At 47.3% G+C, this 16,282-nt stretch overlaps 1 protein-coding gene across 1 annotated transcript in view; it reads left to right on the top strand.

The window, feature by feature from the left end:
• Nucleotides 1-267: 267 nt before the first annotated feature.
• LOC134349967 (dynein heavy chain domain-containing protein 1) overlaps nucleotides 268-16,282 on the top strand; it is a 221,153-nt gene continuing 205,138 nt past the window's right edge. The window contains exons 1-3 of the mRNA XM_063054919.1: nucleotides 268-721; nucleotides 5,886-6,056; nucleotides 7,823-8,026. Of these exons, the coding sequence (XP_062910989.1) occupies nucleotides 324-721; nucleotides 5,886-6,056; nucleotides 7,823-8,026 (773 nt within the window). The 5' untranslated portion in view covers nucleotides 268-323. The remainder of the gene's footprint in view (nucleotides 722-5,885; nucleotides 6,057-7,822; nucleotides 8,027-16,282) is intronic.

Raw genomic sequence — 16,282 nt, 5'->3', positions numbered from 1 at the left:
CGGAGGAGTGGCAGGCCGCAGATCGGGCCTCCAGCTGGGCGCTGGGTATCCGCCACAGACTGGAGGTGAGGCTGCGGGAGACCGGGGTGCCAGACGGCTCGGATCTCGACCTGCTGCTGGATGAATTGATGAAGGTGTTCAGCCGCACAGCGCAGAGCAGTGAGAGCAGCAGCTGGGTGTACCTCTACCATGTCCTGCTGCTGTCTGCCCCCTATTGCCGACACCTGAGAGCAGGACCGCAGCTGCTGCGTCTACTGCAAGTCGTCGACTACCACTACCGACTGCACGGGCCAAGGCTGGCACACATTGACATCCTGGGAGCAATGGCTGCCACCTTCCCCAGCCACATGTCACCCCTGTATGAAGCCGGCAGAAAACCGGTGCGTCCCGCCCGCCTTCCCCCAATTCCCGGCACAGGCCGAGGCCTAGGGTTCAGGCTTCAGCCGGGGTCCAGGCCTCGCCTCCCGCACTCTGCAGACCACCACCCGTTCGTGCTGGAGCGAGGGCAGCCTCAGTCTGTGTGGGAATTCCTGGGAAACCAGCCGTGCAGCCTGGCAGAGCTGCAGCAGTCAGTGGCCATAGTGGGAGCCAACATTGCACCGCCCGGATGGGCCTGGAGATCCCGGTTCGGACTCGTATCCAAGGCCTTTGCTGTCAACCTCGGGACACACTCTTCTCACCGAGAAAACCGACCCATCTCTGTCTGCGAGGACACGCAACGGTGAGGCCGTTTCTGTGCTGGATGTGTGTGACTGTCACTGTTAGTGAGCCCTACTCCAGGTCTGTCTGACTGTCAGTGTGAGTGAGCGCTACTCCAGGTCTGTCTTGTGTCACCGTCTGACTGTCACTGTGATGAGCCCTGCTCCAGGTCTGTCTGACTGTCAGTGTGAGTGAGCCCTGCTCCAGGACTGTCTGACTCACAGCGTGCGACCCCTGCACTGGAGTGTGCGCCTGTTGCCATGTGTGATCCCTGCACTAGGAATATGTGCCTGTCATTGTGAGTGATCCCCACCCTGGGAGTGTCTACCTGTCACTGTGAATGTCTGACTGTCACCATGAGCAAGCCTTGTACTGGGAGTGTGTGCCTGTCACTAGGAGTGTCTGACTGTCACTGTGAGCGAGCCCTGCACTGGTAATGTGTACCTGTGACTGTAAGTGAGCCCTGCACTGGGAATGTATGCCTGTCGCTGTGAGTGTGTGACTGTCACTGTGTGCAAGCCCTGTACTGTGAGTGTATTGGGGACAGACTGAGGGACAATCTCTGTAAAGCACACAGAATAGTACGGCAGAGGAACAGGCCATTCAGCCCACAGCCTCTGGGCCAGACACAGTGTCGTATGAATCTGATCCCAGCTGCCTGACACAATGTCCACATCCTTCCATTCCCTCATGTCCATTTACAGCCTCTGACACAGTTCTATTGTATCTGTCACAGACTCTGGCACCACTTTCCAGGCACTCAACACTGCATGTAAAAAATCTTTGGCCAGAAGACCATCAGACCTACAAGCAGGATTACGCCTTTCAGCCTATCGAGTCTGCTCTGGCAAACCATCATGTCTGATTTATTAGCCTTCTCAACCCTGTTCTCCTGCATTCTCTACATAACTTTTGACACCTTTACTAATCAAGAACCTATCCAATTCTGCTTTAAGTATACCCAATGATGGCCTCCACAGCCTTCTGTGATGAATTTCCCCCCAGATTCACCAGATAAAGAGCTTCCTCCTCATCTCTGTTCTAAATGGACATCCCTCTATTCTGAGGTTCTGGTCCTAGGTGCACCCTTCATAGGAAACATTCCCTCCACATCCAACCTATCTACTGTAGGTCTTTCAATATTCAATAAGATCTGCGCCCCCCCCCCCCCGGCAATTCTTCTCAACTCCAGTAAGTACAGGCCCAGAGCCATCAAATGCTCCTCGTATGTAAACTGTTTCACTGCTGGACACACACATCTCCTTAACCTTTCTGTCTCTAATCTAAAATGCATTTCCCTAGAAATTGATATTTCAATCCTGAGGAAAAAGGTACTGTCTGTCTACACTATCTGTGCGTCACATAATCTTATAAACCTCTATCAGATCTCCGCTCAGCATCCACCACTCCAGAGGAAACAGCCCAAGTTTGTCCAGCCTCTCGTTATAGCCCATGGTTTAATTGTTCCATTTAATATCGGAGAACCTATGCAATATACAACCTGAAATTCCTGTTCTTTGCAGAAATCCGTGAAAATAAATAACTCCAAAGAGATTCCCAGATGGTATCCACATGCTAGACAGGCCACAACTAGGAAGATTACACAGCTAAGAGGTTGGAGTACGAGGGAGGGCATAATATTTTTGGATCATTGGGCTATATTCCAGAGAAGGTGCGATCTGTTCAGAAGGGACAGTTTGCACCTGAACTGGAGGGGGACTAATACCCTAGTGGGAAGGTTTGTTAATGCTGCACGGTGGGGTTTGAACTAGAGATGCAGGGGGATGGGAACCAGTGAGCTAGAACAGTTAGTGGAGATGTTTTGGAGACACTTGTTGGTGAGATCTCAGACAAAGTTAAGAATCAAAAGGTTGAGCATGGTGCGACTAGTGTCCTGAGCTACATGTATTTCAATGCAAGTATTATAGGAGAGGCAGATAATAGTGCTGAAGATGGGGTAGCTGCTTTACAAACAGAGGCAATGTGTAGCGAGGAGAAGCTGTTGATAGGGCAAAATTGCAGTCAACAGGATGAGTTGCAATGTACAAGGCGGGCAATCAAAAAGTGTGACTATAGGACTGAAAGTGTTGTATTTGAATATGTGCAGTGTACGGAATAAGGTAGATGAACTTACAGCACGGTTGCAGATTGGCAGGTATGATGTTGTCGGCATCACTGAATCATGGCTGACAGAAGGTCATAGCTGGGAGCTTAATGTCCAAGGAAACACATTGTATCAAAAGGACAAGCAGGAAGGCTGAGGGGTCGGCGTTGCTCTGTGGGGAAAAAATGAAATTACGTCACTAGAAAGAAGTGACATAGAGTCAGAAGGTGTTGAATCATTGTGGATAGAGCTAGGAATTGCAAGGGTAAAAACTCCCTGATGGGAGTTGTGTACAGACCTACAAACAGTAGTAAGGATGTGGCCTACAAATTACAGCAAGAGGTAGAAAATGCATGCCAAGTGGGCAATGTTACAATAGTCATGGGGGATTTCAATATCACAAGACAAAGGAGCAGAGGTAGTCCATTCAGCCCATCGAGTCTGCTCCGCAGCTCCCCCATGAGCTAAACTATTCACCCACCTAGTTCCAATTTCCAGCTTTTTCCCCATATCCCGTGATACCCTGACTAATTAGATACCTGTCAATCTCCTCCTTAAACACCCTCAATGATCGGGCCTCCACAGCTGTATGTGGCAACGAATTCCACAAATCCACGACCCTCTGGCTAAAAAAATTTCTTCTCTTCTCTGTTTTAACTGAGTACACTCTAATTCTAAGACTATGGCCTCTTGTCCTGGACTCACCCACCAAGATGGGAAACAACCTTTCCACATCTACTCTGTCCAACCCTTCCAACATTCGAAATGTTTCTATGAGATCCCCTCTCATTCTTCTATACTCTAATGAACACAGTCCAAGAGCCGACAAACGCTCCTCATATGTTAGCCCCTGCATTCCAGGAATCATCCTCGTAAATCTTCTCTGAACTCTCTCCAACGTCAGTACATCCCTTCTAAGATAGGGGACCCAAAACTGCACACAGTATTCCAAATGAGGTCTCACTAATGCCTCATAGAGCCTCATCAACACCTCCTTACTCTTATACACTATTCCTCTTGAAATGAATGCCAACATAGCATTCACTTTCCTTACCGCCAATCCAACTTGGTGGTTAACCTTTAGGGTATCCTGCACGAGGACCCCCAAGTCCCTTTGCACTTCCGATTTTTGAATTTTCTCCCCATCTAAATAACAATCTGCCTGATTATTTCCTAATATGCAGGTAGGTTGTGAAAATCATGTTGATGTAGGATTCCAGGATGGGGAATTTCTAGAGTGCCTATCGTAAACACAAAATACTCTGCAGATGCTGGGGTCAAAGCAACACTCACAACACGCTGGAGGAACTCAGCAGGTCGGGCAGCATCCGTGGAAAAGATCGGTCGATGTTTCGGGCCGGAACCCTTCATCAGGACTGTAGGGGGAAGGGGCAGAGGCCCTATAAAGAAGGTGGGGGGAGGGTGGGAAGGAGAAGGCTGGTAGGTTCCAGGTGAAAAACCAGTAAGGGGAAAGATAAAGGGGTGGGGGAGGGGAGGCAGGGAGGTGATGGGCAGGAAAGGTGAAGAAGGAATAGGGGAAAACACAATGGGGAGTAGAAGGAGGCAGAACCATGAGGGAGGTGATAGGCAGCTGGGGGAGGGGGCAAAGTGACATAGGGATAGAGGAAGGGAGGGGGAGGAAACTACCGGAAGTTGGAGAATTCTATGTTCATACCAAGGGGCTGGAGACTACCCAGACAGTATATGAGGTGTTGCTCCTCCAACCTGAGTTTAGCCTCATCATGGCAGTAGAGGAGGCCACGTATGGACATATCTGATTGGGAATGTGAAGCAGAGTTGAAGTGGCTGGGTACTGGGAGATCCTGTCTGTTGTGGCGGACGGAGTGGAGGTGCTTGACGAAGCGGTCCCCCTGTCTGCGTCGGGTCTCACCGATGTAGAAGAGGCCGGACTGGGAGCACCGGATGCAATAGGTGACCCCAACAGACTCACAAGTGAAGTGTTGCCTCACTTGGAAGGACTGTTTGGGGCCCTGAATGGTGGCAAGAGAGGAGGTGTAGGGACAGGTGTAGCACTTGCGCTTACAGGGATAAGAGCCGGGTGGGAGATCCGTGGGGAGGGACGTGTGGACCAGGGAGTCGCGGAGGGACCGATCCCTGCGGAAAGCGGAGAGGGGTGGAGAGGGAAAGATGTGCTTAGTGGTGGGGTCCTGTTGAAGGTGGCAGAAGTTGCGGAGGATAATGTGTTGGATCCGGAGGCTGGTGGGATGGTAGGTGAGGACAAGAGGAACTGTCGCTGTTGTGGTGACGGGAGGATGGGGTGAGAGCCGAAGTGCGGGAAATGGAGGAGATGCGGGTGAGGGCATCATTGATGACAGCAGAAGGGAAACCACGATCCTTAAAGAAAGAGGATATTTGAGATGTCCTGGAACGGAAAACCTCATCCTCGGAGCAGATGTGGCGGAGACGGAGGAACTGGGAACAGGGAATGGCATTTTTGCATACCTCTTCCCACCCCGCCACATGCAAAAATGCCTAAGCCCGTTGAGCCGAAGCCCTTAAGCCTTCACTCTGCTTCCGGCTCACTCCACTGCCCGGAAACTACGCTGCCCACTGTATGAGACTCTGTTCCTTTTAAATCTTCCGCGCTTCACTGCCCGACGTCACACACCTGCGCAGTCCCGCCTCTCTGAACGCCGATGGAAAAAAAAACTGAAAAATTCAAAAATGGCTTCCTCCGCACTCCTGCTCCGATTCTCAGACTTTTTCTTCGACACTCTCCCTAACTGCCCACCACTCCACCAATATTGGTACCACCTGCAAAATTCCACCTACAGTCTCAACAAAATCATTAATGTAAAGAAAAAGAGTGCACAGGTTCATGCGAAGATTGCTTGTGCCCGCACAGTGCACCTGTTCCCGCTGAGTTTGCCAGTCCCTGTGGAATTTGCCTGTTCCCGCTGAGTTTGAACTTTTATACAAAGTTTGCCCTGTAACACAAGGTTTGCCCGTCCCCGCTGAGTTTGCCTGTTCCCACTCAGAGTGTGTGCTCCCCCAGAGCTTGCTTGTTTCCATGCAGGGCACCTGTTCACATGGGCGCTTCATGTCTGCTGTGATGTTGCAGGGATCTCCCAAGTGTGGTACAGCCAGATGACGAGAGAACACAGAGTGTGGGCAAACTGCCCGATCTCCAGCCTGGCACCGGGGAGTGGGCGGTCCAGGCACTAGCAAAGTGCAAACTCCTGGGCAAGACCAAGTTCTACTATCTCAAGGTCCAGCAAAATCAGGAGTTCAGGTACGGTAGCAGGGGCGGGATGTGGAGCGAGGACTGAAACGGAACTAGTAACCACAGAAAGAACGTGTTATGAATTACGCTCAGTCTTGTGGAGTCCATGACAAAGAGGCCATTTGGCCCATTGTGTCTTTGCCTACTATCAAGAGTCAATCCCAAACCATGCTTTCCCAGTAACCTTCAAATTGGTGTCCTTCCCTCAGCCTGAGATATGGAAATTGTGACTATGGTGGGGTATCAAGGCACAGGAGGTGCCCGGTCTCTCTGTGTAATCACAGTGGGGTGTCTGACACGGGAGGTGCCCGGTCTCTCTGTGTAATCACAGTGGGGTGTCTGACACGGGAGGTGCCCGGTCTCTCTGTGTAATCACAGTGGGGTGTCTGACACGGGAGGTGCCCGGTCTCTCTGTGTAATCACAGTGGGGTGTCTGACACGGGAGGTGCCCGGTCTCTCTGTGTAATCACAGTGGGGTGTCTGACACGGGAGGTGCCCGGTCTCTCTGTGTAATCACAGTGGGGTGTCTGACACGGGAGGTGCCCGGTCTCTCTGTGTAATCACAGTGGGGTGTCTGACACGGGAGGTGCCCGGTCTCTCTGTGTAATCACAGTGGGGTGTCTGACACGGGAGGTGCCCGGTCTCTCTGTATAATCACAGTGGGGTGTCTGACACAGGAGGAGTCCAGTCTCCCTGTTAACCTGTGAGGTGTCTGTGCTGTGTTTGTCCTCAGTCTCCTGTCAATAGCAGAAAATTCTGCAGATGCTGGTAATCCAGAGCAACACACAAAATGCTACTAAAACTCAGCAGGCCTGACAGCATCAATTAAATCAATAAGCAGTTGATGTTTTTGGCGAAGACCCTTCCTCAGTCTAAGCAAGTTTCTCATTTGTCCATCCTGCTTGTTATTTCCTCAAAGAATTTCAACAGCTTTTCCTTGCAAGGTTTTCCCTGAAGGAAAGCATGCTGACTATGGCCTACTTTACATTGTGCCTCCGTGTTCCCCAAATCCACACCCTTAACAATCAACACCAACATCTTTCCAACCACTGAGTTCAGTCTAACTGGCCTATAATTTCGTTTCTTCTGCTTCTCTGCTTGCTTAAAGAGGGAGTGACATTTACAATTTTCTAGTCCTTTGGAACTATACTAGAATCAGTTGTGGAATGCTCTGCCACAGACTGCGGTTGAGGTCAAGTTGGTGGTATATTTAAGGCAGAAGTTGATAGTTTCCTGATCGGTCATATCCTTTGATGCCCTGACGAGAAGGCACGTGAATGGGGTTGAGTGGTATCCGGGATCAGCCATGATGGAATGGCCAAGCAGACTCGATGGGCTGAATGGCCTCATTCTGCGCCTGTGTCTTATGGTCTAATTGATTCTTGGGGGATCATTACTCATGCCTCAACAATCTCTTTAGCCACTTCTTTCAGAACCCAAGGGTGTGTCCATCTGACCTAGGTGACATGTCTATCTTCAGACATTTCAGCTTCCCAAGTCCTGATGAAGGATCTCGGCCTGAAACCTCGACTGTTTATTCCCCTCCTTAGATGCTACCTGATCTGTTGGGTTTCTCCAGCAGTTTGTGTGTGTTACAGGTTTAGTGTCAGTAAATTACTTTCTAGCTAAAGACTGTGTGTTGTATTGTGAAGCCCTAATGGTTGAATTTTCTGTTGTCTCCACTGTGTTGTTGGGCAGTGGCTGGAGTTCCTGGGGTCTGCTAACTACTGTAGGGGCCATCCACTGGTTATTTCTCTCTCTCCTGTCTGTTCCAGGCCATACGACCTCGTTGTGGTCCCCAAGGAGAAGGTGGACGCGGAACACTTTGTTTTCTCCACTTTTGGAGTCCTCTCCGTGTGTCCGAGCCAGGAGTCCCAGGTGATGTCACTGGGAGAGTGGCAGCGGGAGGCCATGGTGTGGAGGGCTCTGAGACACATCCCATTCTTCAAAAACTACCTCCTGCGCAAGGCGTTCACACAGTGAGTCTCTTCCATCTCCCAGGACAAATTCCCACCAGGTCTGCCTTTAGTTAGGATGGGTGGGTCACTCCAGGGGGCCTGGTGTCACGTGTGTGGGCACATGGCCAAGTGGTTAAGGCATTTGACTAGTGATCTGAAGGTCGTGAGTTCGAGCCCCAGCCGAGGCAGCGTGTTGTGTCTTTGAGCAAGGCACTTAACCACACATTGCTCTGCGACGACACTGGTGCCAAACTGTATGGGTCCTAATGCCCTTCCCTTGGACAACATCGGTGTTGCGGAGAGGGAAGACTTGCAGCATGGGCAACTGCTGGTCTTCCATACAAACTTGCCCAGGCCTGCGCCCTGGAGAGTGAAGACTTTCCAGGCGCAGATTCATGGTCTCGCAAGACTAATGGAGGCCTATCAGGTGTTATGTGCATCTCCCAGGAAAAATTCCCACTGTGTCCACCCATAGTGTCACTCCTGCAGAGCAGAGAGCAGTAGGGATTCAGAAATCAGGGTTACTCATAACCCACATCTGGGACCAGGCTGCAGAAAGGCTTCGGTGGGGACATGGACAGGAGAACTGAATGGGCAAGAAGGTGGCTGATGGAATATCATGTGGAAAAATGTCAGACCATCAAACTGGTACAGAGTTGAATTATAGAGTAATATTTAGGTGACGAGAGACCAGGAGACGCTGCTGTTCCTGGTGGTCCTGGCGTGGATGCTACGTAGACTCCTTCCTGGTGGGAGTGGTACAAACATTCCATGAGCAGAGTGAGTTCAACCGCATTGTGCACTGGAAACTCACATGTGGGATAGCATGAATCAAAAAATTGTGGTTCTGTAAAATACTGGAAACAGATCAGGCAGCATCTGTGGAGAGCCTGAGAAGGTTTCTCATTTTCCAAATTGGGGCAAAGAGACAAGTTAGTTTTGTTTCCAAGAAGTAGACCATTACAGCACAGCAAAAGGCTCTTTGGCTCACAATGTTGTACCAAACCTCTTAAATTAGTCATCAAATGGCCAACTAAACCAATCCCTTCTGCCTACACAATTCACATATCCACCATTTTCCTCAAATTCAAGTCAAGTTTATTGTAATTTAACTATATACATGTATATGATGTATATAACCATATAATGTATATAGAAACAAGACAACATTTCTTTAAACCTGGGCGTAAAGCACAATAGTGTACATAACACATGATAACTAATGAAGGTTAGAATGAGATCTGTAGATGAATCACACATAGATAACAAAGTGCATGAGTATTAAATATTGTTAAGATATGGAACAATTTAGCCAATGACACTTCAAATATGATGTGGGCAGGAGTTCAGAAGCCTAATGGCCTGTGGGGGAAAAACTGTTTCTCATCCTAACCGTTCGTTCTTGTTTTTATGCATTGTAGTCTCCTGTCTGATGGTAAAAAGTCAAAGAGGGTGGGATCCTTAATAATACTACAGGCCCTATGTATGCAGTAAGTGTCCCCGATGGATGGTAGGGAGACCCCTGTACCCCTGTGATCCCCTCAGCTATCCTCACAGTCCTGGTCCGATGCTCGACTGCTCCCATACCAGATTGAACTGCAACTTGTCAGGACGCTCTCAATGGTGCTCCAGTAAAACACAGTTAAGATGGGCCTTGCTCGCCTCAATCTTCTTCGGAAGAGGAGGCACTACTGTGCCTTCCTGTTCAGAGGTGATATTAAGGACCGGGTGAAGCCTTGGAGCACTTGACTCTCTCTACAGATGTACCCTGTATTCACAGGGGGGATGGTTCACCTGCAACTTCCTGAAGTCCATGATGATTTCCTTTGCCTTCTCCTCATTCAGGAGTTGTTCTTCTCACACTAATCACCAGCCACTCCACTCTGAATCATCATCATTCTTGATAAGGCAACCACTGTTGTGTCATCTACAAACTCAGTGAGACGGTTTGAGCTGGGTCCTGCAACACAGTCATGCATCAGCAGTGTGAACAGCAGTGGGCTGAGCACACGGCCTTGGGGAGCGTCAGTGCTCAGTGTAATCGACGAGCGGTGTTGCTGCCCACACGTACTGACTGTGGCCTTACTGTTTGGAAGTCCAGTATCCAATTGCAGAGGGAGGTGTTGAGACCCAGCAAGGACAGTTTCCCCATCAGTTTCTGTGGTATGACGGTGTTGAATGCTGAACTGAAGTCTATAAACAGCAGTGTGGTATATGAGACCCCATTTTCCATGTGGGACAGGACAGAGTGGAGGGTAGACATTATTGCATTGACAGTGGATTGATTTGAGTGAAACGTGACTGGAAAGGATCTAGTGTAGCCAGAAGAGAGACTTTAATGTGCTCCATTACCAGCCGCTCAAAGCATTTCATAATGGTTGATATTAATGCAAATGTCACTCCGCTCTTTAAGAAGGGAGGAAGACAAAAGAGAGGAAATTATAGTCCAGTTAGCCTAACCTCAGTGGTCGGGAAGGTGTTAGAATCCTTTATTAAGGATAATTTTGGGATACTTTGAGACTAATGATGAAATACCGGATAATGATACCGGAGAAATAATAACAAGGACAAGGAGATGGCAGGTGAACTAAATGAGTACTTTACATCAGTCTTCACTGTGGAAGACACTAGCAGTGTGCCAGATGTTGAAGTGTGTGAGGGAGGGGAAGTGGTGCAGTTACTATGACAAGGATCAGCCATGATTGTGTAATGGCTGCTCTGTAACGTTAACTGCTGAGGTAATGGTTTCTCAGTAGCAGTAATGTTTGGGTTATGACTAGAGATAGCGAGACTTTGGAATTCAGTGGCTATCCAATGGGAGAAATGTTATTCTTTATTGTGTGTCTGGGAGCTGGGGTTTTTGCGGGGATTTCGTCGAGGAGAGAGGAAGAGGAAGGACGTGCGTGGAAAGTGTTGGTAGACCACCGGACGGTGTATACTGGGATCCAAAGGTCCGAGGGTTGGCGACATTCAGCAGAGATCGATGGTGGAGGAATGCCTACTGAGTGAGCTCCAACTGAAACTGTGACTTCAACTTGGGCCGTTTTTTTGTTTTGTTTATTTTCATACTAACCCTGTATTCAGATTAAGATTCATAAAGTCTATCATTTAATTGCGTTGGTGTACTGTCTGATATTTTGCATTGTGGGTTTGTAATTGGGGGTATATTACACAGCATTCACACAAACGTGAATACCCAGTTTGGCGAGGCCAAAAACTGGTTCCCCTAGATGAACACGAGCTGGCGAGCCTGAGGGTTATAATTGAATGGTAGAGTATACTCGATGGGCCAAATGGCCTAATTCTGCTCCTACATCTTATAGTCAAAGTCAGCATGGTTTCTGTAAAGGGACATCTTGCCTGACAAATCTTTTAGAGTTCTTTGAGGAAGAGGTAGTGGATGTCATTTACTTAGATTTTCAGAAGGCATTTGATGAGATAAAATGCTATGGTATTTACGGGAAAGATACTGGCATGGGTAGAGAAACAGCGGACAGGCAGGAGGCAGCGAGTGGGAATAAAGGGAGATGTCATTATTGAAATGGTAAGGTCAGTTTGTGTAGTTTGAACTTGTCAAGTACAGTGATGATGTCGTCAGTCTGAGACAAAACAACACGTGATGTGAGGGAACATGGACGTGAAAATAAGAAACACAGCCACGTTCAGAGCATGTAGCATCAAGTACTATCTGATTAAGTACTGAGATGGCTGCAAATACACACCAGGAGCAACAAGGATATGGAGTTTGAAATGAAGTTTAACGTTAGTTGATAGGAATGGAGAAATGCAGAATCCAATGTTTTATGGAGCCAGGTTTGAGATGAACATGCTGGCTCAACTCATTTGAGCTTTATGCCGACAGTGAAGGACTGATAGTGGATGATAACTCAACAGATAATACAAAACAAAGACAGAGAGCACTACCTTTGCACCTTGCAGGACCAGGTGTGCAGGATATATTCTCAACACTACCAGACACGGGGCAGGTCACAGACCACGCGGCAGCGGTGGACGCGCTGAATGCTTACCCCATTCCCCAGGTCAACACTACGTTTGCCCAACGGCTTTTCACCATCTTGCCCAAAAACAAGGTGAGACAGTTCAACAATTCTCTACTCGCCCTCAGCAGACAGCAAACAACTGATTTTCTAACTGACACAGACAACCAGATCAGAGATGCCATGTCACTCAGTCTATGCGTGGGGATAAGTACTGGAGAAATTGCAGGCCTGACGCTCTCCCACACACTGGAAATAGCGGCACAGTGTGAAAAAGTAGAGGAACAGTTATCAGCCATGTCACTCCAAGGGAGCCAGCCAGAGACTGTGTACTGTGTTTTACACTGTGGGGACACAACAGTAGCTTTCAATAGGTATATTTAATGTCAGAGAAATGTATACAATATACATCCTGAAATTATTTTTCTTCGCAACCATCCATGAAAACAGAGGAGTGCTCCAAAGAATAAATGATGGTTAAATGTTAGAACCCCAAAGCCCTCCAACTCCCCCCACCCACACATAATCAGCAGTAAAGCAATGACACCCCCCTCCCCCACCAGCAAAAAAGCATTAGCCCCCCACCGAGCATTCAAGCGTGCAGCAAAGCATCAATAAAGACACAGACATGCAGTACCCCAAACACTACTCGTTCACCCAGTATTCAACAGGCTCTCTCTCCCTAATAAAAAGAGCTGTCCCCATTTCACAAGGCACAAAGGTGAGAAAACGCAAGTCTACCAATACAAATGAAAGGAAATACTACAGATGTGGAAACACAGATCACCCGGGCAGAGACCTTAAGTGTCCAGCTCGTGGACAGACATGCAGAAAATGCATTGGAAAGGACCACTTTGCAAAAATGTGCCGGACAAAAGGATTAAAGACACCAAAAGTAAACCATGTTGAGGATGAACAGAGGAATTTGCATTTGTTGTTAGTGAGACTGAGTCATCTGAAAAGATTACTTTCTGTGTAGGGGGTGTAAAAAAGCTTATGGGTGTTAGCTTTCATAAGTCGAGGGATAGAGTTTAAGAGTCGCGAGGTAATGATGCAGCTCTATAAAACTCTGGTTAGGCCACACTTGGAGTACTGTGTCCAGTTCTGGTCACCTCACTATAGGAAGGATGTGGAAGCATTGGAAAGGGTACAGAGAAGATTTACCAGGATGCTGCCTGGTTTAGAGAGTATGTATTATGATCAGAGATTAAGGGAGCTAGGGCTTTACTCTTTTGAGAGAAGGAGGATGAGAGGAGACATGATAGAGGTGTACAAGATATTAAGAGGAATAGAGTGGACAGCCAGTGCCTCTTCCCCAGGGCGCCACTGCTCAATACAAGAGGACATGGCTTTAAGGTAAGGGGTGGGAAGTTCAAGGGGGATATTAGAGGAAGGTTTTTTACTCAGAGAGTGGTTGGTGCGTGGAATGCACTGCCTGAGTCAGTGGTGGAGGCAGATACACTAGTGAAGTTTAAGAGACTACTAGACAGGTATATGGAGGAATTTAAGGTGGGGGCATATATGGGAGGCAGGGTTTGAGGGTTGGCACAACATTGTGGGCCGAAGGGCCTGTACTGTGCTGTACTATTCTATGTTCTAAATCTGTGCATGTTAGCAGATTCAGGAGCCAGAAGTAATTTACTGGGTGAAAAGGTGTGGGAAAGACTGAAGTCAGGGAAGATAAAGTGCCATTCATATATTCCCAAGCAGAAGAGAAAGCTGTACCCACATTCATCCAGCGCATCACTGGAGGTTGAAGGGTATTTGAATGTGAGATCAGTGTTGGAATCAGAACAGACCAGGCAGAGTTTATCGTGATAAATGCCATGGTGAACCACTCCCAGGTACAGAAACAGCTACTAAACTGGGTGCGTTAAAGATTGGAGAAAATGTATCAGTATTGACAGACGTTGAAGAATCACTTAAGCTGCAGTACCCAGAAGTGTCTGAGGGAGTAGGAAAGCTGAACACTAAACAGATCAGTCTGTACATTGATCCAAAGGTAAAGCCTGTGGCCCAGCCATTCAGACACAGACCTTACATCTGGATGATAATGTGGTAAATTGGATCAGTAAATTTTCTGATGATACAAAGATTGGAGGTGTAGCGGACAGTGAGGAAGGTTTTCAGAGCCTGCAGAGGGACTTGGACCAGCTGGAAAAATGGGCTGAAAAATGGCAGATGGAGTTTAATACTGACAAGTGTGAGGTATTGCACTTTGGAAGGGCAAACCAAGGTAGAACATACAGGGTTAATGGTAAGGCACTGAGGAGTGCAGTAGAACAGAGGGATTTGGGAATACAGATACAAAATTCCCTAAAAGTGGCATCACAGGTAGATAGGGTCATAAAGAGAGCTTTTGGTACATTGGCCTTTATTGAAGTATTGAGTATAAGAGCTGGAATGTTATGATGAGGTTGTATAAGGCATTAGTGAGGCCGTATCTGGAGTATTGTGTTCAGTTTTGGTCACCAAATTACAGGAAGGATATTAATAAGGTTGAAAGAGTGCAGAGAAGGTTTACAACGATGTTGCCAGGGCTTGAGAAACTCGGTTACAGAGAAAGGTTGAATAGGTTAGGACTTTATTCCCTGGAGCGTAGAAGAATGAGGGGAGATTTGATAGGGGTATATAAAATTATAATGGGTATAGATACAGTGAATGCAAGCAGGCTTTTTCCACTGAGGCAAGGGGAGAAAAAAACCAGAGGACATGGGTTAAGGGTGAGGGGGAAAAGTTTAAAGGGAACATTAGGGGGGGCTTCTTCACACAGAGAGTGGTGGGAGTATGGAATAAGCTGCCAAACGAGTTGGTAAATGCGGGATCTTTTTTAACATTTAAAGATAAATTGAACAGATACATGGATGGGAGGTGTATGGAGGGATATGGTCCGTGTGCAGGTCAGTGGGACTGGGCAGAAAATGGTTCGGCACAGCCAAGAAGGGTCAAAAGGCCTGTTTCTGTGCTGTAGTTTTTCTATGGTTCTAACATGAGAAGGGCAAATGAAGCAATTGTGAGGGAGAGATGTCCCATTCCAACTGTAGCTGAGATACAACAGGGTATGAATGGAGCAAACTAGCCTTGAAATGGGGCCATCACCAGCGAGAACTAACTCCAGAATCTAGAGAGATAACCACATTTGCTGTGCATAACATTGAACCCTTGGACACTACCTCACTTTCTTTAAATATATAGTATTTTCTGTTTTTTTGCATGATTTTAAATCTATTCAGTATACGTGTTCTGTAATTGATTTATTTATTTATTATTATTTTTATTTTATTTTGTGTTTTTTGTTCTGCATTATGTATTGCATGGAGCTGCTGCTGCTCAGGTAACAAATTTCACGTCACATGCTGGTGATGATAAACCTGATTCTGATTCTGATCAAACAATGCCAAAGTGGGCTCAGGTGAATGGTGAATTGGAGCACCAAAATGCATCACTGATGGAAAGGATTAGGGTTGCTCAAGCAGAAGGACTTGACCAGAAACATGAACTGAGAAAGTATGTGACTGTGTACAGATCTGTGGAATATGCCGCTACAGGAAAAAGTCCTGCCAAACTTCTCTACAACTGCAAAATGAGGGGGAAGTTACCAGGTATCAAGAAGGTAGACACAGCAGAACTGGAAGTACGAGATCGGGACGCAGAACAAAAAGGAAAGTACAAGTAGTATGCAGGCAATCACAGAGGAGCACAAGAGTCTACTGTAAAAGTTGGGGAACACTGTGCTTATCCACCAGAAAAGGTGGACAAATTCACCACACCTTTCAACACAACACCACACGGGGTGGTGAGCAAAACAGGGAATTGAGTGACAGCTGAATTTCCAACTGGAGTGCAGCATGCAAGGAACACCACACATGTAAAAAAAAGTTCAACTCAAGAGACTGTTGACAAACAGGAGGAATTTCAAGGATTTGACAGTGAAGTACTGGGACAGGAGGACAATTATGACAGGCAGTTACGGACAAGCTCAGATTCACCGTGAGAAAAAGCTATCACCAGACATTGAAAGCAAAGAGAAACCGGTAGAGAGACCTCAAAGGTTAGAAAACAACTTCTGAAGTTTAACGATTTTGTATTGATGGAGCTTTAAGTTGTGGGTTTTGAAAGAATTAAAACTATTGTAGGTTGAAAGTGAAGTTTTCAGTTCCAGAGTCATCAGTAAGTTGAAACAGGAAATGTGTTGGTTATAGTCATGCCTGTGTTGAATTGAAATGGTTAAATCTGTGAGTTGAATGTGTTCTAAATCATTAAAGTTCATTTCTCAGGA

The sequence above is a fragment of the Mobula hypostoma genome, chromosome 7, assembly GCF_963921235.1.
Source record: "Mobula hypostoma chromosome 7, sMobHyp1.1, whole genome shotgun sequence".
Taxonomy (NCBI): Eukaryota; Metazoa; Chordata; class Chondrichthyes; order Myliobatiformes; family Myliobatidae; genus Mobula; species Mobula hypostoma.
Note: the sequence above shows the minus strand (reverse complement) of the source record. Positions and strands in the feature narration are given on the sequence as shown.